Source organism: Populus nigra, chromosome 12, assembly GCF_951802175.1.
Source record: "Populus nigra chromosome 12, ddPopNigr1.1, whole genome shotgun sequence".
Lineage (NCBI taxonomy): Eukaryota > Viridiplantae > Streptophyta > Magnoliopsida > Malpighiales > Salicaceae > Populus > Populus nigra.
Genome location: NC_084863.1, coordinates 2,127,053 through 2,148,899, shown reverse-complemented (window position 1 = coordinate 2,148,899; position 21,847 = coordinate 2,127,053). Strand labels below are relative to the sequence as shown.

The 21,847-nt window shown below is 35.0% G+C and overlaps 3 protein-coding genes across 5 annotated transcripts; all 3 read left to right on the top strand.

Annotated features, from left to right (window-relative positions):
• The first annotated feature begins 982 nt into the window (after positions 1–982).
• On the top strand, positions 983–5,874 carry LOC133670208 (double-stranded RNA-binding protein 2-like). The gene is made up of 4 exons (XM_062090719.1): positions 983–1,176; positions 2,375–2,624; positions 3,567–3,786; positions 4,375–5,874. Exons 2-4 carry the CDS (start codon positions 2,379–2,381, stop codon positions 5,640–5,642), a joined length of 1,734 nt encoding a protein of 577 aa, XP_061946703.1. The 5' UTR covers positions 983–1,176; positions 2,375–2,378; the 3' UTR covers positions 5,643–5,874.
• Positions 5,875–7,397: 1,523 nt separating this feature from the next.
• LOC133670108 (probable nucleolar protein 5-2) lies at positions 7,398–11,399 on the top strand. Of its 2 annotated transcripts, none has more exons than XM_062090570.1 (9): positions 7,398–7,484; positions 7,931–8,030; positions 8,190–8,231; positions 8,606–8,785; positions 8,877–9,041; positions 9,489–9,689; positions 10,015–10,512; positions 10,611–10,745; positions 10,826–11,399. In XM_062090570.1, exons 2-9 carry the CDS (start codon positions 7,953–7,955, stop codon positions 11,210–11,212), a joined length of 1,686 nt encoding a protein of 561 aa, XP_061946554.1. In that variant the 5' UTR covers positions 7,398–7,484; positions 7,931–7,952; the 3' UTR covers positions 11,213–11,399. The 2 variants fall into 2 exon arrangements, with proteins under 2 accessions (XP_061946554.1, XP_061946555.1); XM_062090571.1 differs by having other exon boundaries at positions 7,398–7,507.
• A 1,664-nt stretch (positions 11,400–13,063) lies between these two features.
• Positions 13,064–19,218, top strand: LOC133670107 (probable serine/threonine-protein kinase At1g54610). Of its 2 annotated transcripts, none has more exons than XM_062090569.1 (8): positions 13,064–13,551; positions 13,821–14,236; positions 14,563–14,847; positions 14,953–15,270; positions 15,749–15,976; positions 17,104–17,204; positions 17,878–17,995; positions 18,539–19,218. In XM_062090569.1, the coding sequence occupies exons 2-8, from the start codon at positions 13,874–13,876 to the stop codon at positions 18,869–18,871; spliced, it is 1,746 nt and encodes a 581-aa protein (XP_061946553.1). In that variant the 5' UTR covers positions 13,064–13,551; positions 13,821–13,873; the 3' UTR covers positions 18,872–19,218. The 2 variants fall into 2 exon arrangements, with proteins under 2 accessions (XP_061946553.1, XP_061946552.1); XM_062090568.1 differs by having other exon boundaries at positions 13,807–14,236.
• Positions 19,219–21,847: the final 2,629 nt, after the last annotated feature.

The window sequence follows — 21,847 nt, the reverse complement described above, 5'->3', positions numbered from 1 at the left end:
ATTGAGTTGTTTTCTATTGTCTCTGTTTGAGGTCATTGATAGATTTATAAAGGTGTTGTTGTAGGTGTTTTAAGCTAAAAATTAGTTTTTTAGCCAAAAAAACAAAGAGCCTGCCTTTTTAATAACCTCTGGTCGATGATTCTTCAAACAGTAAATGATGCATCGTTTATTTATTTCTTAAAAAAAATGGCATGAATGACAAATCATCTACCTTTTTAAAAATAAAAAAATAAAATCATGATCAATTGCACGGGCTGGGGCTGTTTTTTAAGATCCTGGCATGTTGGTCTCCCAGACACACATGTATGAGTTTATTTTTTATTTTTTTTTACTATTTTATTTCTGAGTGAAGAAATAATTAATGAAAATAATAATTGAACCAGTCGAGTTTATGAGTTGAACTGCAGGTTTGATGGGTTAATATATAACATCAAACCTATTACTTATTTTTCTTTAATTAATATTTTCTTCATTTTTAAAAAGTATAACTTCACCCTTTTTAGTTGATGATCACATTTTTTATTTGACTGAAAATTTTTAAAATACTGTTTCATAATTTCTTATTAATAATATAATTTTTCTATTTTGATCCCACAAACCTATCAAGTTTTTTGAATTAAAAAAATACCTCCTAAAAAAAATTCTCATACACTTTATTTTCATATAAATAAATAAAAAATCTTCAAGATAAAAAGTTTTTAAAATTCAATGGTGTGCATTACCTGCGTTGTAAATTTGCTTGACTGAATAAAATTCACTTAAGTTGTTGTAATTGATTTCTGTTTTTTTTTTCTAATTTTATCTTTAAGTTTCATATATTAGCTGGACTTAACACAAATAAATCTAACATCTTATTATTAAATAAAAATATCATTTAATTTACAATAAAAGTTTATTTTATATAGTGCTTAAAAGCGGTGTAAAACGGCCATCTCATGCTGTAAAATTTTGTGACCAGAACTATTAACTTAAGAACTGCAGCGACTTCCACAGTTGTATTTCACATTTGTCATCGTAAATTTCGCTCTCTCACTAAACCCTCTCTCTCTTCCCAACCTGAAAATCTCCACTACTGACTTCACTGTTCGCTCTTCTTCTTATCTCACCCCCCTAATTTTCCATCACTTTCTCGGGAAAATTCCAGCTGAAGATTCTGACTTCAACATATACTTTCAGGTAAGGGGACTCACTTTCCCTTGCTGGGTTTTCAGTAAAGATCATTTCTTTTTTAACATTTTGATTCTTTCTTGAACTGCTTTGATCTTTTTTGGCTGTTTCATCGTCTGGGTTTTGTGTCATTTTATTGTATGTGAATCATTGTGTATCGGGATGCTAAATATAATCGGGTCTTTAAAAATGGTGACTGTGAGGAGGGTTTTGGAAAATATTATGTGGGCTTGCTGTATCTCTTAGCTGTTTTTGCCTTTTGAATTGAGTTATTGAAATTCAGTTGTTTAAAGGGACTGATAATCCAACTACTGCAAGAGAAGAGTTAGTTTAGTGCAGTGGACCAAATAGGGTTTGCGTAAATATGAATTTTTATTTTTGTTATTCAGTTGAAACATTCCACATTCACATTTTTTTATCTTAATTTGTGTTTTTTTTCCCTTTTCAAGTATTCGAATAAGAATTAATTGTTGGTTAATAAATAGTGCACAAGCAGTTTCGGTTGCAGAAGCTATGAATAAGCCTGCTTTGAGATCATTTGATAAGGTAACTAGCTATTCAAGGTGGTTTGAAAGCTTTAGTTGGCCTGTATTTGGGAAACAGCTATTTATTTTTCTTTAGCTGTAGATGATTATGTTTTCACTTGTGGACTTTGACATGACAAACCAGGCACGAGTACTTGTACTAATGACAGTTTCTTTGCCAATTTGAAATACCAGTTGAAAGTAATAATTAAATTAATACACTGGTCAATAGTTGCTCATCGAATACCTTCATGCAAAAATGGCTGGGAGGGCATAGTCTTAACAAGTTATCCTTCTGATATCGGAGACAAACAGAAGATATCCATCTTCATTTCTCTGTTATCATGATTAGGTAGCAGGCAATCAGAGTTTATCTTCGCAAGTGCTTGGCTTTCTTGCTAAAACAAAGTTAGATATATGAAACTGAATACTTGCAGCTTGCTGAATACTTGTATAATATGTGGAACTAGTTACTTCAACTTCACCTTGCTTACATGTTGAACCCGTGTTACAAGTTGGATACAGCATCGCAGCATAAAGGCGTTTCTTTGTGTCTCAGTATTACTTGGGAAATCCGTGTACAATTTTCTGTTCTCTTTCTATTAACAAGTGTAAAAGAAGTGGATTTCTTTTCCCTCATGCCCAAACAGTTTGCTTTAATATATTTCCAATGTCACATGTAGAGGTATGTATAAGAACCAACTGCAAGAGTTGGCCCAAAGAAGCTGCTTCAACCTGCCATCCTATTCGTGTATAAGGGAAGGGCCAGACCATGCCCCTCGATTCAAAGCTACTGTCAACTTCAATGGAGAAACTTTTGAAAGCCCTACTTTTTGCTCCACTCTGAGGCTAGCAGAACATGCTGCAGCTGAGGTAGCTCTCAACACACTAGCAAGCCGGGGCCCTTCTAGAGCATTAATTGCTGGAGTTCTGGTGAGCACCAGTCTCTATATCTTCTAATATATTAAAAAATTATTATTAGTTCAGTTCAAAATTATAGTGCTTTAGTATGCTTTCCTCTCTTTCTCACCAGCCACAAACCCTCCTACAAAGACTTTGGACCACAACTTCATGCCAAAATTTACAGTTGACTAGCATTTTTTGGATTTTGATCAATCTTGGAGAAAGCTCTACATTTGTGCTCTATAACTTTGCATTTCTTAGATCCATTATAACAATGTAGATGTTGTCAACTGAAATATGTCATGAATTGATATATCCATGTTGTTTATGGAAGCTAACATTGCAAGTTTGGTCCTCCACCAACAAGCCACCGCTTAGAGTGTCACAGCTCCATTTGAATTGGACTTTCATTAAATGATCGTGCTGTCTCTTTTTTCAAATTAACCATCTTATTCCAAACAGTAATTTCTCTAGAAAAACACTGTCTGGGAAATTTCTGGGACAGTAATACTTGTAATCCATTAATGCTAATCCATATTAGTACAGTCATCCGAACACTGTAGTTTTGTATTTTTGAAAATGACTATACTGGGATTGAAATTATAAGATTTTCTTATTTTGACAATTTTGCACCCTTTATTTTTGTCTCCTAGGAACATCCTAGCAATGAACATAATAGCTAGTACGATAGTAAATATTATTTATGGTAAAGAGGAGGTTGAGCTTGGTATGAAGCAAGAATAAAATAAATAAACTGAATACAGGACAAGCTATTCATGGCTTCAGGAAAATGTTTTTGAATCTTCTTTGTTCTAATTGACTTTATAGCTTGCTTCAAATTTGCATCTTCATAGTACACCATTCTCTAATGTTTCCTCTTGTTACTTTTTTGTAACTTACTCATCATTTTTATCTCAAAAGTCAAACATATTATATTCCAGACAGTAAGTTTTTGTGCTTTCTCTTGTTCAGGATGAAACAGGAGTCTACAAGAATTTGCTCCAGGAGACTGCTCACAGAGCTGGGTTAAAGCTTCCAGTGTATACCACAATTCGATCAGGACCTGGCCATGTTCCTGTCTTCTCGTGCACTGTCGAGCTTGCAGGAATGAGCTTCACTGGAGAACCAGCTAGGACTAAGAAACAAGCTCAGAAGAATGCAGCCATGGCTGCTTGGTCTTCTCTAAAAAGATGTAAGCATTTCATCTTTTTATATCAATTCATGTTCAGATTGCTCCAACATGGTTATAATCTAAACAAACACTTCTTTATCTGCTTTTTTTTCATTATGTACCAGGTAGTTTGTTCACTAGCATAATTTGCTAATTGGGAACTAGTGCTTCTAGTTCTTCTTTCTCCTTCATTTGCTTTGAAACTAGAAAGCTGAAGGCATAGATACATGTGATCCAAGCATCGGACTGTCTTGCTTTTTAATAAGCAAAAAGGAAAGTTCATCAGATACATACACGAACATCATGAATTACTTGATGGTCCCATGTGGGATCTGTTAAAATTCACATACTGTTTGTGTACTTGGAAATTTGTGAAAAAATGATTTCCCCTTGCAAACAATTCTCACATTTTTGGTTCAGAATTTCATGGATTTATTATTAAATTATCCTTGTGGAAACTTCCATATGTTTCCCTTAGTTTAGAACTATCAAGCACATACATTTCACGGTGCTTGTTATACGTTGAATTATGGCCTCTATAACTTTGACCAGAATTCTACCAGTGTTTTGCTATGAAGACTATCTGAATATTTGATCACATTTCTGCAGTGGTTCAACACAGCACATTATCTTCCAATTCATCAACTTCTTCGCCAGTGGAGGCTAAAAGGAGCAGTGAAGAACAAGAACAAGTTGTTATTGCTCGTATTCTTGCATCTTTACAACCAGCTGAGATAAAGAACTCCAAGCAAAGTGATTCCCAGCGAGGCCAGGAGAGATTCATCCCTGTCTGCAAGGACTTGACCCCTCCAATACCAACTTTATATCCTGTGCAGTGCCAAGGCTGGGCTTACCCTAGCTTTACCCCTGAAATGGCCATATACCAAATGTGGCAGCAAGAAGAATTGTTTCAGTTGCAGAACCGTTTATTGGCATTTCAAGTTCCACCTGTTTCCCCTGGTCCTCAAATTCTTCCATATATGCAGTCCATACTCCATTCAGATTCAGTTCTATTTGGTCCTCTGAGGGAGCAAGAACCTGTACCTGCAAGTCCCAGAATTACAATTGCTACGTCAAGACCATTGTTCTTGGCAGATCATCATGTCTCTGATCCAATCAAGGGAGAGTCCAAGGTGACTATTAGGGAGATACACGAGGAGAAACCGGAAGAACCAGTCCAATGCTCTACATCAGTTATTCCAGATCCCCCTGTTGTTGGGAATTTCAATGCTGAACCAAGATTGAAGGACCCGGGTGACATGGATGACAAACAGATGAAGGTTGAACTGGACAGAAAAGATGAAAATGTTCAGCCAGGAGATAACCAAACTAGGCAATTCGAGTGGGCTTCTTGCAGTTACAAAGATTCTGGATACAGACCTGCTGACTTCCAAGCACAAAACATGCAGAATTTCCACTCTTCTCGGGTTACTCTACAGTATCCTCAAAGGGCAAGTTCACTCAGGAGTTTTAGACCAGCTCCATCTGCAGCTCCTCCTGTAATGATCAGATCTGTGAGGCCTGTACCTTCATCTACTGTACCTCCTGCACTGAACAGCAATACGGGACCTCCTCCAGTGCCCAAACTGCAAGATTTGGCAGCACAAATTGCTGCTCCACCAAGAATGCGAACCGGAGGTCATTCATATCCAGCCAGTCCCTTGCCTCAAAGAATGAACCTTGGTGGTGTCCGCCCACGTTTCATGGCACCAGCTGTTCGAATAAGATCGGTTGTGCCAGTCTGTTCGGCTCCTCCAGCAAGGAAAATGCCAACTTCAAGCCAGGGGGCAGTGGTACCTGATAGAGAGAGCAAAGATACAGCGGCACCAGAAGACATGACAGCAGCAAGTTCAGAGCTCAGTAAGCTTCGGATATGAGCGGGTTATAGATGCCAAATAGCTCATCTTTTTGCTTCTAGATTTTACTACGAGCCCGCCCTGCGCATTGCTGCGGGATAGCTGGAGAAAAACAATAGGAGAGAGATATTGACGTTGTCTGATGAAGCTCTTTTGATGGTTTTCCTGTTTTCATCTCTAAGGTGGTCAAGATCCTTAGGAACAGCTGTATTTTATCTATTTATTGACTGTGTCAGAAAGCAATGTTTGTAAATTGCTATGTTGACTGTTTTTTGAAGCCTTTATATAAGAAATGAAGATGTTTGATGAAAAAATGATTAGATCTTTCATTGAAAGTGTGATGGTGTCTGTGGTGTTTGACCCATGTCTTTGATTGAGCTAAACAAAGGCACCGAGTGAAGAAAATTAACCATCTTTGAATCTGTTCAATCTCATGGACTCGTCGATTCAACGTGTGCTGTGTAGAGACCCCTTTTCCATGGTAAAAGAAACAGAGAGAATGGATTATTACGGGGTAGAAAATTCAGAAAAGGCACCAACAGAATCCAAACTGGTTTCTTGAGGATGCCTAGCCTCGTCAACTTGCAGCGTGCATTGTTTATGTGAATATATAGAGGATATCCAGAGATGCTAATACCGTTCAAGGGATCCCATTTGAGGCAACTTTAATGACAAGCAGTATTGTTTTGCTTCGAACTATTTCAAGAACTCATCAAATTAATTTTTCAAGAAATTGGCAGTTCTATTTTGTTTAAATTGTTTACTAATTAATTGGCCCACAGCAAGAAAATTTTTTATTGTAAGATTTAAATATGATACAAATGTTTAATAAAATAGATTTTAGAAGTGTGTTCGTGTACTCATAAGTATAATAATATTAGGGTGCAAAGTACTTTTTTAAAATATTTTTTTTATTTAAAAATATATTAATTTTTTTTAATTTTTAATATCAACATTATCATCGGCCATATTAAAAAAAACTATCAATTTAATATTTATTTAAACCAAAAATAATTTCAAGAACATATAGAAATAGAAATAAAAATTATGCCAAATAGTCTCTACTCTCTAGATATGCCTGTATTGGACTCGGAGGAGCAGTTGTGTCCATTATTTGGTGCACACATAATTGAAATTGATCAGAAATATTTTATTTCATGTTTGATGAACCCTAAGGTATTCAAAAGACTAATCCCGATCACCACCAACAAATGTGTAATTCACTAAAGTGGGATATTTGACTCAAGTGCACGCATGGTTTTTTAAATTAGGGTTTTATTTGAGATAGAAAATTGTTTTCTTAAAAGAAACATTATGAGAGGGAGTTCTTGAAATTAACTAAAAAAATATATAAAATTTATCAATATATAAGCTGATCTGATAATCTCTTTTGTTATAATTTTTTTTTATAGTTTATTTGACATTGCGTTTACTTTGTTCTTTTGAATTATTTTTTAGTTGAAAAAACTTTAAATTAATATATTTTCAAGTATTTTTTTTAAAAATTAATGTATTAATATTAAAAAATAAAAAATACTTTTAAAAAATAAAATACCTAAAACACAATAAATTAAATTGGAATAAAAAGCAAAGACCTAAGAAAAGTGAAAAGGAAAAACCCTAGTAAATAAACAAAACTTTTTGCGACAACTTTATTTGTGGAACCCCTAAACTACCCTCGTTGATCACAGATGTCCACCAACCACAGCGAGTACGAAAAATGCCCAAGCCTCCCATATAAAAAGCGAGTACGCTCTAAGCCTCTTTTTGTACCGCTAGCTCTCCAATTTATAAAAGCCCTCTTAAAACCCTAGAAGCCAGCCCTCTCTTTCTCCCCTAGAGAACGCAGTTGTTGTAAGAGAGGTGAGCGATTTTTGTCATCGAAGGTCTCCTCTTTTTCCACTGTTCTTCTCCTGTAAACCAGGAAAGACTCCTTTTGTGCATATTAACTCTCTCATTGTTTGTTTTTTATTTTTCCGCTCCATGATCTCTGCTATATTGCGTTTCATAGAAACGTCTGATACTGAAGTGGGAGTCTTTTGTTTCTTCTTTTGGAGTTGATTCAGTGTTAAAAACGTTGTTTTTTTCATGTCCCTTAAAGTTGGGTTTTGTTTTGTTCCTTTAAGAGTTACCCTGTGTGTCTTTGCTTGTGTTTTTTGGTTTGTTGTTAGTCTGTGAATCATTGAATGCTTGTTGTGATAAGTGGGAAACTGGTAAAGTGTGTGACTTTTTTAGTTACTCTGTTGTTTGAATGAACTAGGATGGTAAAGTAAGTGATTTTAAGTGATGGGTTGGTGTTGAATTTGCAGGGTTTTTTAAAGGTATTGAAACATGCTTTTGCTATTTGAGACACCGGCTGGCTTTGCCCTTTTTAAAGTTTTGGATGAAGGAAAGCTATCCAAAGTTGAGGTAATCATTTTTTAACTATGTTCCCGTGTCTTGTTTGTTTTCAGAGCAATTAAGATTTATTTTTCCGTTGTTTCTAATTTATCTTTCTGCACAAGTAATGTAATATTACTAAAAAAATGGTGGCCAATGTTAATCTTGCATTTATTTCTTTTGTTGCAGGATTTGGGGAAGGAATTTTCTAGCCCAGACTCAGCAAGAAAGGTTCTTTCTCTCATTTAGTAGAGTAAAACATTTATATTTGGAGTCAGACCTTGATTAATTTTCTGTTTTTGCTGAAAAATTAGTTTTCCATACCTCTAATGTGCATTGATAAGAAAATCTAATGTTTGTGTTGTTATTTGGATTTTCTGGACTCTATAGTACCTGTTTGCTTGGTTATAAATATGTTTTACTTGCAGAACCTGCTTTTTTTATTTCTGATGACCAGCATTTCAATTTTAGACTTTTCTACTTTACACATCACATGCTCTTTTCAAATTGGTTGCCATTCCAGCTATGGGAATTTGTTTCTTTTGCAGTGCTTGTATTTAGCTTTATCAGGCTTGAATTTAACTGTTATTTGGTACCAACACCAGGTGGTGAAGTTGAAAGCTTTTTCCAAATTTGAGAACACGTCCGAGGCTTTGGAATCTGTTACCAAAATTATTGACAGCTCGACCAGCAAAGGTCTGAGGAAATTTTTGCGTGCTAACTGTGATGGTGAGACGTTAGCTGTGGCTGATTCAAAGCTTGGAAATGCAATCAAGGATAAACTGGTCTGCCTATGTCTCTAGAGATTTATTTATGGCAGTTATCCTCAATTTTAAGTCTCTCTCTGTCTAAGTCAGAGCAATTTTTGCATTGCAGAAAATAGAATGTGTTCACAACAATGCTGTCATGGAATTGATGAGGGGTGTTAGGAGTCAGTTGACAGAACTTATATCCGGTTTAGCTACACAAGATTTGGCACCGATGAGCTTGGGTTTGTCTCACAGTCTTTCTCGATACAAACTGAAGTTCAGTCCTGATAAGGTATTTTCTATATATTCTTGCACCTTGATTTATGTAGTTCAAGCAATTGCTGTATCTAGTTTCTGTCAATTCTTGTTGATACCTATTTAAACATGTAGGCTAACATGTTTATGTCATCTGTCCATGTGCTTTTGCAATCGATATCATTTGTGCCTTTATCTTTTTGTTCGGTTCCTTTTGGAAAATCCTAGAAACAACTTTTGGCTGTGAGCAATTAAAATGCAAAGAATTATATTGATCATATATGATTCAGAGGTTTGATTTCGTTGTTGTATTTGGTTTTGTTTGAAGGAAGGCGGACTATTAGGTTGACAGAAGTTTGTGCTGTGCTATAATTATCTTTTTTTCTTGTTGCTTGCACATGCATCTAGAAATCGCTGATTATTTTAAAGAGCATCTGTTTATCTTTGGGGTGCTGCCATCATAATGCTTAATGTTCTGTTTTAGGTTGACACAATGATCATTCAAGCCATTGGTTTGCTTGACGATCTTGATAAGGAGCTCAACACATATGCAATGAGAGTTCGGGAATGGTATGGTTGGCATTTTCCTGAGCTTGCTAAAATTGTTCAAGACAACATCCTTTATGCCAGATCAGTGAAACTAATGGGTAGCCGTGATAATGCCGCAAAGCTTGATTTCTCTGAGGTAGAATCCAGATTTTTTTTATTGCGATAACATGGTGTTTACTCTGTGTTTGGCTATTGTGGTTACTGTGAAATCATCAATGCTGCCCATTTACATTATATTCCCTAATTTTATCCTGCTTTGATGCACTTGCATTACTGGCTCTGTCTTTGCCTAATTGCTGCTTCTGAATGTATTATCAAATGACATTCAGTGAGCAATCTCTTTGTGATATGAATGTTGAATACCCCCTTCACTGTTGAACATCATGCTGGATCATGAGGCCTCTCATAGGATAAGATGGTCTCATGAATGTTTTACTAATCTCTTTCTTAAAATTTTGCAGATACTGCCAGAAGAAGTTGAGGCAGAACTGAAGGAGGCAGCTGTGATATCTATGGGAAGTGATGTTAGTGATGTTGATTTGATGAATATTAAAGAACTCTGTGACCAGGTCTTATCTCTATCTGAATATAGAGCTCAGCTGTATGATTATTTAAAAAACAGGATGAATACCATTGCACCGAATTTGACCGCTCTTGTTGGAGAGCTTGTTGGAGCTCGGCTTATTGCCCATGGGGGTAGCTTGTTAAATCTTGCAAAGCAGCCTGGGAGCACAGTTCAGATTCTTGGGGCAGAAAAGGCTCTCTTCAGAGCTCTGAAAACAAAGCATGCAACTCCAAAATATGGGCTTCTTTATCATGCGTCCTTGGTCGGTCAGGCCCCCCCTAAGATGAAGGGTAAAATGTCCAGGTCACTAGCTGCAAAAGCTGCTCTCACAATCCGATATGATGCTCTTGGAGATGGCCAAGATGACTCTATGGGACTGGAGAACCGGCTAAAGGTATGTTATAGAAGTTTGCCTGTTGGGACAATGGCAACCACTTCCTTTCTTTTGCAACTTTTATTTTGGGAGGATAACTTTGACACTGTAATTTGTAGCTTGAAGCACGATTAAGGAACCTCGAAGGTAAAGAATTGGGTCGTTCTGCTGGATCAGCTAAAGGCAAACCTAAGATAGAAGCTTACGACAAGGATAGGAAGAAGGGAGCTGGAGGACTGATAACTCCTGCCAAGGTCCTCTTCTTGTCCTGAGTATGATCACTGGATTTTCTTTTCTTTTGCATGTAACTCTTTAACCTTTTTGCTTTGTGCAGACATATAATCCTTCTGCAGATGCTATTCTTGGGCAAACACCAAATTCAACTGCTAGAAAGGTAGAAGAAGAGGAACCGGCAAAGGAGGCTCCAGTTACTGGTGAAGAGAAAAAAGAGAAGAAGAAGAAGAAGAGATCTGAAGAAGAAACAGCTGTGCCAAGTGACAGAAATGGAACTGCCGAACAGGATGGGGAAGCCAAGAAAGAAAAGAAGAAAAAGAAGAAACATCAAGCTGAGAGCGATGGTGTTCAAAATGATGCTGAAAATGCTGCTGAGGGAGGCAAGAAGAAAAAGAAGCGAAAACATGCTGAAGCTGAACAGGATGATGAACATGAAACACCAAGCAAGAAGAAAGAGAAGAAGAAGAAGAAGAAGACCGAGGGTTGAGAAAATTCAACAAGTAGAGGTTCCTCGCTACTCGGCAATTTTGGAGTAGAAATTAGAATGCAACTCTTTATTTCTATATGTAAAATTCTCTCTATTTATTTGTTTTTCATTGCGGTTGACGTGACAGTGAGCATCTGTCAGAATCGGACGCATTATGCAAACATTATATGTGGCAAAATTTGGATCATTTCTCCTGCTAGTTGCTATTAGGATTAATGAAAAAGACTTTGCATGCCGTGAACGAACAAGCTCTACTAGCAAGTCAATTTATCGACGACAAACGGTGACAAGAAAGCAGCGCACCGCCATTGCTGTTCAATTTTTCATGTATTGGCCTAGGTACTTTTGAGCAGGCAGATACTTCTAGGAGAACGAAAGAAAAAGCAATGGATGGATTAACCAGGTAAATCCCTCCCTCGCTCTGCTAGAGAAGAAGATCAAAGTTGACCACGTAATTGATGGGGTCATGTAGGAATCCAAGGTATGTGACAATGGCGGAGGTCCCACGGGATGTGTTTATCGAGGACAAGGTAGTCATGTGGTTGAGCTAAGCATGTCTTGGAAGTATAATTTAAACCCTAGATTGAATACACAGGCGAGTTAGGTTACCTGTGCAATTTTTAACAGGATTTGGTTGGCTTAATCATTCTTTCTAATGCTTAATAATGGCGTTGGTATACTTTGATCCTATCACAGTGGAAGAACAGTGCATGATGCTCCATTGGATCCTTAAAGCATCAAGGAAATGTGGTTTTTTAGGAAGAAAAACACCCGTGTATAAATCTTTTATTTTATATTTGGAATATTAATTTCAAAGGGAAGTTGTGAGTTGGAAAGGAGAGTGACAGCAGAAATGACAAGAACAATATTTTAGGGTTGAATTCATGTCTTGATCTCAATCAATGAACCCTCTTTTGTTTTTTCCTTTTTTGTATAACCTATTACTAAGAATAAGTTTTAGGATACTACCCCAATAAAAAACGAATATCCTCCCAACACCAAGGGCTATTTTAATGCTCATTATATATATATATATATATATATATATATATAAAAGAAGTTTTAATTATTGATTTGACAAGTTTAAGAACCATTTGAATGAGTGATAAAAACATATTGACTAAAATAATTAAGATTATATCTATTTTTAAATATTAAAAATGATTAATTTATTAAATTTGTTATTCATGAAACTTTGATAACTTTATAGCAAGTAAATAAAAAAATATATTAAACTCAATTATTAATTAATCGAATGTTGAGGAATGAAATTAAAAATATAATTTAACTAAAAAAATAAGTCGAGTTGATTTGTCAAACTTGAATTATAAGATTAGAATAACCCTATATAAAACAAATCAAAAGAAATTATGAAGCTCCATTTTCAATCAAACCAATGTTAAAAAATAAAAATAAAAATTAATTAAAAAATAATACAAAAAAACACCTAATAAGACATGATCAACTTGACAACCAATTCAAATTAATCTGTAATTTAAACCAACTCAAACACAAAATAACTTGAATTAAACTGAATTAACTTGCTAGTTAAACTTGTAATTTATATCATGAGACCAGAATAAACAAGATTATTAAATGATAAATTTCCTTTGGAGAAGAAATAAACTAAACCTTAAAATAATAAAAGTAAAAAAGAAACAAAATAACTCAGTGCTTTGTTTTGTGAGGAGGGAACACTGGATTCCGCTGCTCAATTAATCTATGTTAATAATTTGAATTTACAATAAAAAGTAAAAAAGAAAAAAAAAGATGAAAAAGCAAAAAAAAAATATGCCCATTAGTTAAAGGAATAAAAAAAAAAAGAAAAGGAAAAGGGAAATCTACATGAGAGAGAAAGAGCGCTAGTTCTTGTGGGTTTGACTTGGAACGAAACAGGAAGTGAAGTGCTACTGTTCTGTTTTCTTTGATTGATTCTCTCTGTCTTTCTCTTTCTTGTCTGAAACAAAAAAAAGAAAACAAAGGAAACCCCAAAAGAGACCAAAAAACAATTCCTTCCCAACAACAAAATATTGTCAATTTTATACCATCACTTGTATTTTCTCAGATTCAATCAAAGCAAGTGTCTTTCTCTATTTACATCGCTTTCTTTAACTATCCACTTCGTTTTTCAGATCATTTTCTCACTTCTGCTTTGTCTTCTAAGCTAAATATCCTGCCTTTCTCAAATATACTGCTCTCTCTTTTTCTCCACTTGGGTTTAGATTATATTTTACTTCAATGAATCGTGAAGGGGTCTAAATCTTGAAGAATAGGTTTCTTGTGATTTGCTTGTATTCATATATCTCGTTCATGGTGTCAGTTATGAACTCGCTTGAACGGTAAAGTTTCTATCTCCAGATCATTATTTTTTTACCTTTACTTTTCATGTTTTTGTGAATCTTGAAAAGTCTGAATCTGGGCTGTGGATGTTTTTTTTTTTTTTTTTAATTTGGGAATGCGAGTTTGGTCAGCTGAGCTTATTTCACCTGTGAATTTTAAACTTTTTTGCATCATGTAGTGAATAGGATTTAGTTCACATTTGTTATTTTCTTGGAGTTGTTTTAATGCTCAGTGATTATTTTATTGATTTGCAGTGGTTTTTTTGCAGATTCCTGGGAAACCCAGATAGACCATGTGAGAAATGAGGTTTAGATTTACAACATGGGGTGTGTTCTTGGGAGAGAGGTATCTTCAGGCATAGTTTCAGAGTCTAAAGAGGTTAAGAAACTACGTGTTGAATCTAATAGGAAAATAGAAGATGTTTCAGTGACAAAGACTGATACTACTAGTAGTGTTGTTGAGATTAAAAATGAGGAAACTCAGGGGGAGAAAGTTGATGGGGATAAAAAGCCTAAGGGAGAGAGGAAGTGGTCAAGGCCAAACTCGAAGCCAAGTAACCTGCCTAAACAAACACGTGGCGAGCAGGTTGCTGCTGGATGGCCACCCTGGCTGTCGGCAGTTTGTGGGGAGGCACTAAATGGATGGATTCCACGGAGGGCAGACACTTTTGAGAAGATTGATAAGGTGAGCTTCATTTTCAGAATACAATTCTTTTTTCCCCTTAGATTCCATGATTGTGGTAATTCTGAAACTAGCAATAGAATGGTAGTTGGTTTGTTAGTGAAGTTCTGTCTTGAATGCCTGCCACAGATGATGCAGCAGGCATGTCATAATAAGTAATTTCACAATAATGGTAACGTTTACTTCGAAATCAAAATGAAAGGAAATGTGGTCAGAGGCATTTGAGATGGGGTTTCGCTTTATATAGTATGGTCATTTGTTTTCCAATTTGTTAATGCTTACAGAGTTAATTGACTTATTCAAATTGTTTCCTCCATTCTTGATTATAGATTGGATCAGGAACATATAGCAATGTGTACAAAGCTAGAGATCTATTGACGGGCAAAGTTGTTGCCCTTAAAAAGGTTCGTTTTGATAATTTGGAACCAGAGAGTGTGAAGTTCATGGCTAGAGAGATCCTGATTTTACGAAGATTGGATCATCCTAATGTTGTAAAGTTGGAAGGATTAGTTACTTCCAGGATGTCATGTAGTTTGTACCTAGTATTTGAGTACATGGTGCACGATTTAGCTGGACTTGCTGCCAGCCCTGCAGTAAAATTTACAGAGCCACAGGTTAGCCCAATTGTGTCTTGAATCAAATTTAGAGAGGATATCCTGAGAGGGACAGCTGTGATCGAAGTTGTTTTGATTTAACATCTACCAATGTTCACACTCCAGGTTAAATGTTACATGCATCAACTATTATCTGGACTTGAGCATTGTCATAATCGTGGCGTGCTTCATCGTGACATCAAGGGATCGAATCTTTTGATTGACAATGAAGGAATACTCAGGATTGCGGATTTTGGATTGGCGTCTTTCTTTGATCCTAATCACAAGCTTCCAATGACAAGTCGGGTTGTTACTTTGTGGTATCGGCCTCCTGAGCTTCTCCTTGGGGCTACTGACTATGGCGTTGGTATTGACCTGTGGAGTGCAGGCTGTATATTGGCTGAGCTACTGGCTGGGAAGCCCATCATGCCTGGTCGTACTGAGGTATCTATTATTCTTGTTGTGGTTGTAATTTTATCTCTAGTTCAATTTCACCAGCCTTTTGATATACTTGGACAAAAGATGATATTGCTCTAGTCAATTTATTTCTCAAAACTTGATGTTAAACTGCACCTATGTAATGGCGTGGTAAAAGCACCGATACAATTACTAGGGATTATGTGAAAGCTCAAGATCTTTTGGCTTAATATTAATAGAACATGGAATCAGTGAGAAAATTAGCAAAGAACGTGAATATGAGTGTGATAAATGACGCGTTGAATGTTTTGATTGGTTATGCCTTGGCAGTTAATCACTGTTCACTGCTTAAGTCTAAAGCTAATTTCCTGAGAGAAAGGTGCATTCTTAGTTTATTGTGCTGCGGTTTGCGAGTGTTCAAAACTGCAAACTACTCAACTGCCAAATTACACTTTGATGAATTTTGCTCTTAATTCTGACCACTAATGTTTGCTTGATGATCTAGGTAGAGCAACTACATAAGATATACAAGCTATGTGGTTCACCATCAGATGAATACTGGAAAAAATCAAAGTTGCCAAATGCAACCTTGTTTAAGCCTCGAGAGCCTTACAAAAGATGCATAAGAGAGACATTTAAAGATTTTTCACCATCATCACTTCCCCTCATTGAAACTCTTCTTGCAATTGATCCAGCAGAACGTCAGACAGCCACAGCTGCCCTAAAGAGTGATGTAAGTTGTGACATTTTCAATTTTTTTCTCTTTTGGATTCTTCAACTTTTGTTAAATCTCTTTGCTTGTGTTATGGTAAGCCTTATTTTCTTTCTGTCAACTTCTGCCAAATCGGTGTCTTCTATGAGGGACTTAGAAAGTGATAGGTGTTTATTGTTCCCTCAATTCTGGATGGAAGAAATTAAACTTGATACTGGATTATAAACTCCGAAATAATCTTATATGTTGTTCGTGTTGCTGATGCAATCCCAGAAGCACCACTGTGTTTGTATGCATCAGTGCTTCTAATTCCAAACTTCAAATGAACTGGAATTTGAAGGGGGGGAAAATAATTAAGTACCAGCCTGCCTGGTTTGCTTACTTATGTGTTGTAAGTAGTCCTGCTACTGAATTTATAGTAATCCAGAAATTAGGTAACCTTAATGGCTCACAGCAGTTGGAAACTCGCAAATTTATTGATTCTTTGTTTTTGATGACTCTGGAAACTTTCAAGTGGATTACTTGTACCTTGAGTACACTCATTTCTTGTGAATTACAACTAAGTAAAATATTTTTGATTTTGCTAGACCTTCAATTTTGTAAATATTTATTTCTTGCTACTTGTGAAGTTATGACAGTGTAGTTTCTTGCTCTCTGATTTGTACTTGGTAATAAAAATTGAATAAGCAGATTAGAATCACTGGGTACAACATCAGAACCACTATCTTATATGCAGCACTTATCTTACCTCAAGTCAGTAAGGGTAAGGAATCAGTTCTTGGAAGTTTTCATCTACTGATTCTGGCCCTCTTAATCTTAATCAATCCTTTTTTTTATTACATCAAATACACTTTTCTTTTTCTGGAAAACCATGTTGATTCCACTGCGGCTTCTGCCTCAATGGAAGCAAGCCTGATCTTGGCATATGCCTGATTCTTTGGCTTTGAATTTTTGCATTAAAGTAATGGTGTTTATCCATCCCACAAAAATTTGATACCTCTATTTTTATTTCTTTTGGGACTAAAAACTGGTGTAACCTATAAAAATCAGAGGCATTACTGATGATGGCTTCAAATTATGTACCAGATTTCTGTGTTGAAAATCATGCTTAACGATCCCCTTCATTGTGTAACTTTTGTTATATGCAGTTCTTCACAACAGAACCTTATGCTTGCGAACCTTCCAGTCTCCCAAAATATCCTCCAAGTAAGGAGATGGATGCTAAACGACGAGATGATGAAGCTCGAAGGTGCCCTTTAGATATGCATTTGTTATTGTTTTTGTTCAAAGTTTTGGTCAAAATTAACCTGTCTCTTCTCTCTCCTCCCTCCCCAACATGCACAGCCTTTTATATAGGTTGATGGATGGACAGATAACATGCGCATGCCTTGAATATTGTTATTTATTTAAACCAGTTATGAAAGGCATATAATTGTATTTTTCTCCCAGTATTTGGTAAAATGATTTCTGCAGAAAGTACACAGCTAAAACATCATTATGATTCAAGGCGAGTTTTTCTTCGATAGGTTTGAGAGACATTGAATGTGAAATCATCTACAAAACTATGAAGTCAAAATAAACAAGAGTTGGTACAAAGGCATAAAAGAAGGAAAATAAATTCTATAAACATTTAGTCTAGGTTTCCAAGGCAACATAAGCTCCATTTTGTTTGTTGTCATTCAGACACGTTCTGTTCTTTTTGTGCTTTCTTCTATATTTACCATTGAAGTTACCTAGAACAAATTTTAACATGATCATTATGCAACCACCATTATACTGTTTCCTCATTGCTTCCATTTTGTATCATAGACAGTTCTGTTTATACATTCTGGACTGTGTTTTCCCTTTCATATATGACTGCTAACTGTCTGTTATCTTTTATTTTCTCCTCTATAGATAATATTTTCTGTTTGATTGTGTAGACTAAGAACTGCTAGCAAAGCCCAAGGTGATGCTGCAAAGAAACCACGAACACGTGAGCGTCATGCTAGGGGAATGCCTGCATCCGATGCGAATGCAGAGCTCCCGTCCAATATTGATGTATGTTTGATAATTTACTCGCATGATCTATTGTTTTGTTTATGTTTTGGTGCTTTCATTTACAAATTCTTAGACTTGCATACCGTAAGATCTAGTTTCTGTACAAATAAATTGATATAGCAATATGTGATAATACAGTTACTTCTTTTACACCCTGCTCACGGTGTTTGATTTGACCAAAGAACCTTTAACCAATGCCACTTGTGAGTTTTATTTCATTTAAATCTGGAACAGATATTGTTTAATTTTTAAGAGCTTCAGTTTGTTTTTTGCTACTTTTGATGTGTGGCTGAGAGTGTGTTGAGGAGCATACTCCATTAAAGCCACTTTTAGTACTCTCTTTGGTTCGGATGGTGTAAGACATATGAAGGATGGGTTGGTCCAATCCTTTCTAATTGGAATGGTTGAAAAATGTGAGAGGATGGAAGGAAGAGATGAATCCGTCCATTCATTAACAAGAGAATTTTCAGTGCACTGATGACTTGAGTTCATTTTTTGCTCACAGCCTTAAACTGACAATCCTGTTGTTTCTACCTAAAACAGAGAAGGCGTCTAATTAACCATGCAAATGCGAAAAGCAAGAGTGAAAAGTTTCCCCCGCCACATCAGGACGGAGCACTTGGGTATCCTTTAGGATCTTCACACCACTTTGATCCTGCGCTCGTTCCTCCTGATGTCCCATTCAGCACCACCTCATTTACTTACTTGAAGGAGCCAATACAAACTTGGTCTGGCCCATTGGTCGATCCTGCTGGTGTTGGTGCTCCGAGGCGAAAGAAGAAGAATGCAGGTGACACAAGAGAATTGTCAAAACTGCCAACTGGAAAAAATAAAAGCAGAGATACTCAGTTAAAAGGAAAGAAGAGCATGGCTTGAAAACTTCAGTGCATCTATGGAATACCAGATCTGTGAAACTGGTGATTTTCCATACAAAAGGCATTACTGCAATCTGTGTACTGAAACAACAGGCTTCTTCACACGTAGAAGAATATATTTATTCAGTTAAAAATGCATTGAGGGGTGAAATCAAAACTTCTACACTATTTTTCTCATGTAGATTTCTTCATTCCATGGTAGAAAATTTTCTGCCTTATTTCGGGGATGGTGAGAAACTTCCATTGATACGCATATTTTTCTTAGTCTTTTCAAGTTTCATGTGTTGAAGACTAAGTTCTGTTCAGATTAGTAAAAGAAACTAATAAATTCTAAAAGAGTTCCAGGTAGCCCCAAGTTCTTCATTGCTGTTTTTATATCACAGCAAATTTGCTCGAATGATTCCCATGCATGATTTCATAGCATTGTATAGTGAACATTTTGGTGTCATTATCTTCTTCCTTTTCTCTTTTTGGTATGGAGGCGAAATCAATATTATTAAACCTGGTCTCGCCTTGATCAAGCTGATGACCTCAGTCGGTCTGGTGAAATAAACATTGATAATGTGGCTCTGGTATTTTGATTTTTGAAGACATCACCACATTCATAAAGCATGCACCAAACTATTGCTGCCGCCAACTTGGAAAAACCAAAAACTGCTTAAGAAATAATGATGTTTAAGAAGATCAATTAGGCATTTACAGTATTAGCAGCACGCGCGCTGATCTAAACTGTTTTCAATATGCTTGAGTGATGCTTGACGGTTTAAATTTCCTTTTGGACATAACAAAAGAATTTCATCTTAGAAAATTATTTGCTAGATTATACATATAATTAAAGGGTGGGGGAAAATTACATTTTCCCCACGCTAAAAAGCACCGTAAATTATAACAGTAATTCATAGTGTTATTATTATTATTTTTTTTTGCATTTTTTCCCAATTTTCCCTCTTTTTTTTTCCTTTTTTTTTTCTAACTTTCCTTTTTTTTTCTTTTTTTTCCATTTATTTTTTTAAAAAAAATTATCTTTGTTGAATTTATTTTTTAAATATTGAGCTGGTTAAAAATTCCGCTTTGTAATTTTTTTTTTAAAATACTGTGAATTGCTATGATGTTTTCCCACATAGTTTTTCTATTTTATTTTTTTATTTTTTAAAATTATATTTGTCGATTTTTTTTATATTGAGTTAATTGAGAATTTAGTTTTGTATTTTTTTTCTTAAAAACATTGTTGATTGCTACAGTGCTTCTTCGCATGGTTTTTTTTTTGTTTTTGTTTTTTTTTATGATTTTCTCCAACATTATTCTTTTTTATTTTATTTTTAAATATTAAGCTGGTTAAAAATTACAGTTACAATATGTGAGAAAAACACTATAACTTTCCTCGCAAATTACTGTGGATTGCTACAGTTTTTTTTCTCATATGGTTTTTTTTTCTGTTTTGTTATGTTTTTCCCTAAAATTATCTTTGTCAATTTTATTTTTTAAATATTAAGCTGGTTAAGAATTACAATTACAAGTAAATACAAGTTTTTCCTCACAAAACACTATGGATTGATATAGTTTTTCCTCACATGGTTTTTTTCCAATTTCTTTTGTGTTTTTTTTGTAATTTTTTTTTCCAAAATTATCTTCGTTGATTTTTTTTTTTTTAATATTGAGTTGGTTAGAATTTAACTTTGTAATAAAACTTAATCATGTGGGGAAAACACTGTAGTTTTCCTCACAAAACGTTGTTGAAAATTACAATTACAAGTCTTTACAAATAAGGTATGTCGATTTGATTTTTTTAATATTGAGATGAGTAAGAATTTAGCTTTGTAATTTTTTTTTTAAATACTGTGAATTATTGCAGTGTTTTCCCATATGATTTTTTTTTTCAAAATTATCTTGTCCATTTTTTTAATATTAAATTGGTTAAGAATTATAATTACAATAAAGCTAAATCATATGGGGAAAGCGTTGTAATTTTTCTCACAAAACACTATGAATTGCTACAGTATTTCTCTAAATGGTTTTTTATTTTATTTTATTGGGAAAAGCACTGTATTTTCCTCATAAAATATTATCAATTGCTACAACGTTTTTCCTCATTGGTTTTTTTTCCTTCCAAAATTATCTTTGTTAGTTTTTTTTAAATATTAAGTTGGTAGAGAATTTAGCTTTGTAATTTTTTTTGCTTTTTATTAACAGAAAAGCTAAATTATGTGGCGAAAGCACTGTATTTTTCTTTCTAAAACACTGTGGATTGCTATAAATCATTTTGTTCAGTCTCTAAGTTTTGATCACCAACACAACTTTTTTTTCCGTCATGAAATATTAGCTCCATCATACATTTAGTTTTTATTACTTATCTAGCGTTGGTTCACAATTATAACACTATTAAATATATTTGTTTTATAAGCTCGCGACAGCGCGTGGGCATGCATCTCGTTAATTTTTAAATCACGTGATTTGATTTTTAGCCTATTAAGAATTATAATTAAATTGTATTAAAATTATCCTGACGTGACTTTGACTAGTCAAAAAATAAATCGATATATAGGTAAAAAAAAATTTGAGGATGAAATTGAGAAAAAAATCTTTAAAATCAACTTTTTATATAGCCTGAGTTTACAATTAAATCATGTGAGAATTGCATCAACATGACCTAATCAAATTGGCTGGTTAAAAGCATAGCTTTTAGACCTGGCCCAGTGGTCGACCTGGCTCAAGGCCATGGTTATCCCGTGTTGATCCCAAATTTTTATTTTTTTATAAAATAAAATGATGTTATTTATGTTTTTTTTAAAAGTCAACAAGTTATAACCGAGCTTTTACCATGGCTTGCCGGGTCACTCGAGTTTTTACTTTTCCCTATTTGTTCTTAAACCCGGCCTGGTCTTGACCGGATCCCGAGTCGGCATGTCAGGCCAGATTTTAAAGTTATGGTTAAAATACAATCTGATCAACAGGTAAAAAAAATATAAGAATAAAATTA

What these genes read in the sequence shown, in the direction of transcription:
- LOC133670208 (XM_062090719.1), top strand. Translation starts at nt 2,379, where the DNA reads ATGTATAAGAACCAACTGCAAGAGTTGGCCCAAAGAAGCTGCTTCAAC. An exon ending in CATTAATTGCTGGAGTTCTG is followed by an intron (nt 2,625 to 3,566) that starts GTGAGCACCAGT and finishes TCTCTTGTTCAG; the next exon opens with GATGAAACAGGAGTCTACAA. An exon ending in TTGGTCTTCTCTAAAAAGAT is followed by an intron (nt 3,787 to 4,374) that starts GTAAGCATTTCA and finishes ACATTTCTGCAG; the next exon opens with TGGTTCAACACAGCACATTA.
- LOC133670108 (XM_062090570.1), top strand. Translation starts at nt 7,953, where the DNA reads ATGCTTTTGCTATTTGAGACACCGGCTGGCTTTGCCCTTTTTAAAGTT. An exon ending in GCCCAGACTCAGCAAGAAAG is followed by an intron (nt 8,232 to 8,605) that starts GTTCTTTCTCTC and finishes TACCAACACCAG; the next exon opens with GTGGTGAAGTTGAAAGCTTT. An exon ending in GACTGATAACTCCTGCCAAG is followed by an intron (nt 10,746 to 10,825) that starts GTCCTCTTCTTG and finishes TGCTTTGTGCAG; the next exon opens with ACATATAATCCTTCTGCAGA.
- LOC133670107 (XM_062090569.1), top strand. Translation starts at nt 13,874, where the DNA reads ATGGGGTGTGTTCTTGGGAGAGAGGTATCTTCAGGCATAGTTTCAGAG. An exon ending in TAAAATTTACAGAGCCACAG is followed by an intron (nt 14,848 to 14,952) that starts GTTAGCCCAATT and finishes TTCACACTCCAG; the next exon opens with GTTAAATGTTACATGCATCA. An exon ending in CAGCTGCCCTAAAGAGTGAT is followed by an intron (nt 15,977 to 17,103) that starts GTAAGTTGTGAC and finishes TGTTATATGCAG; the next exon opens with TTCTTCACAACAGAACCTTA.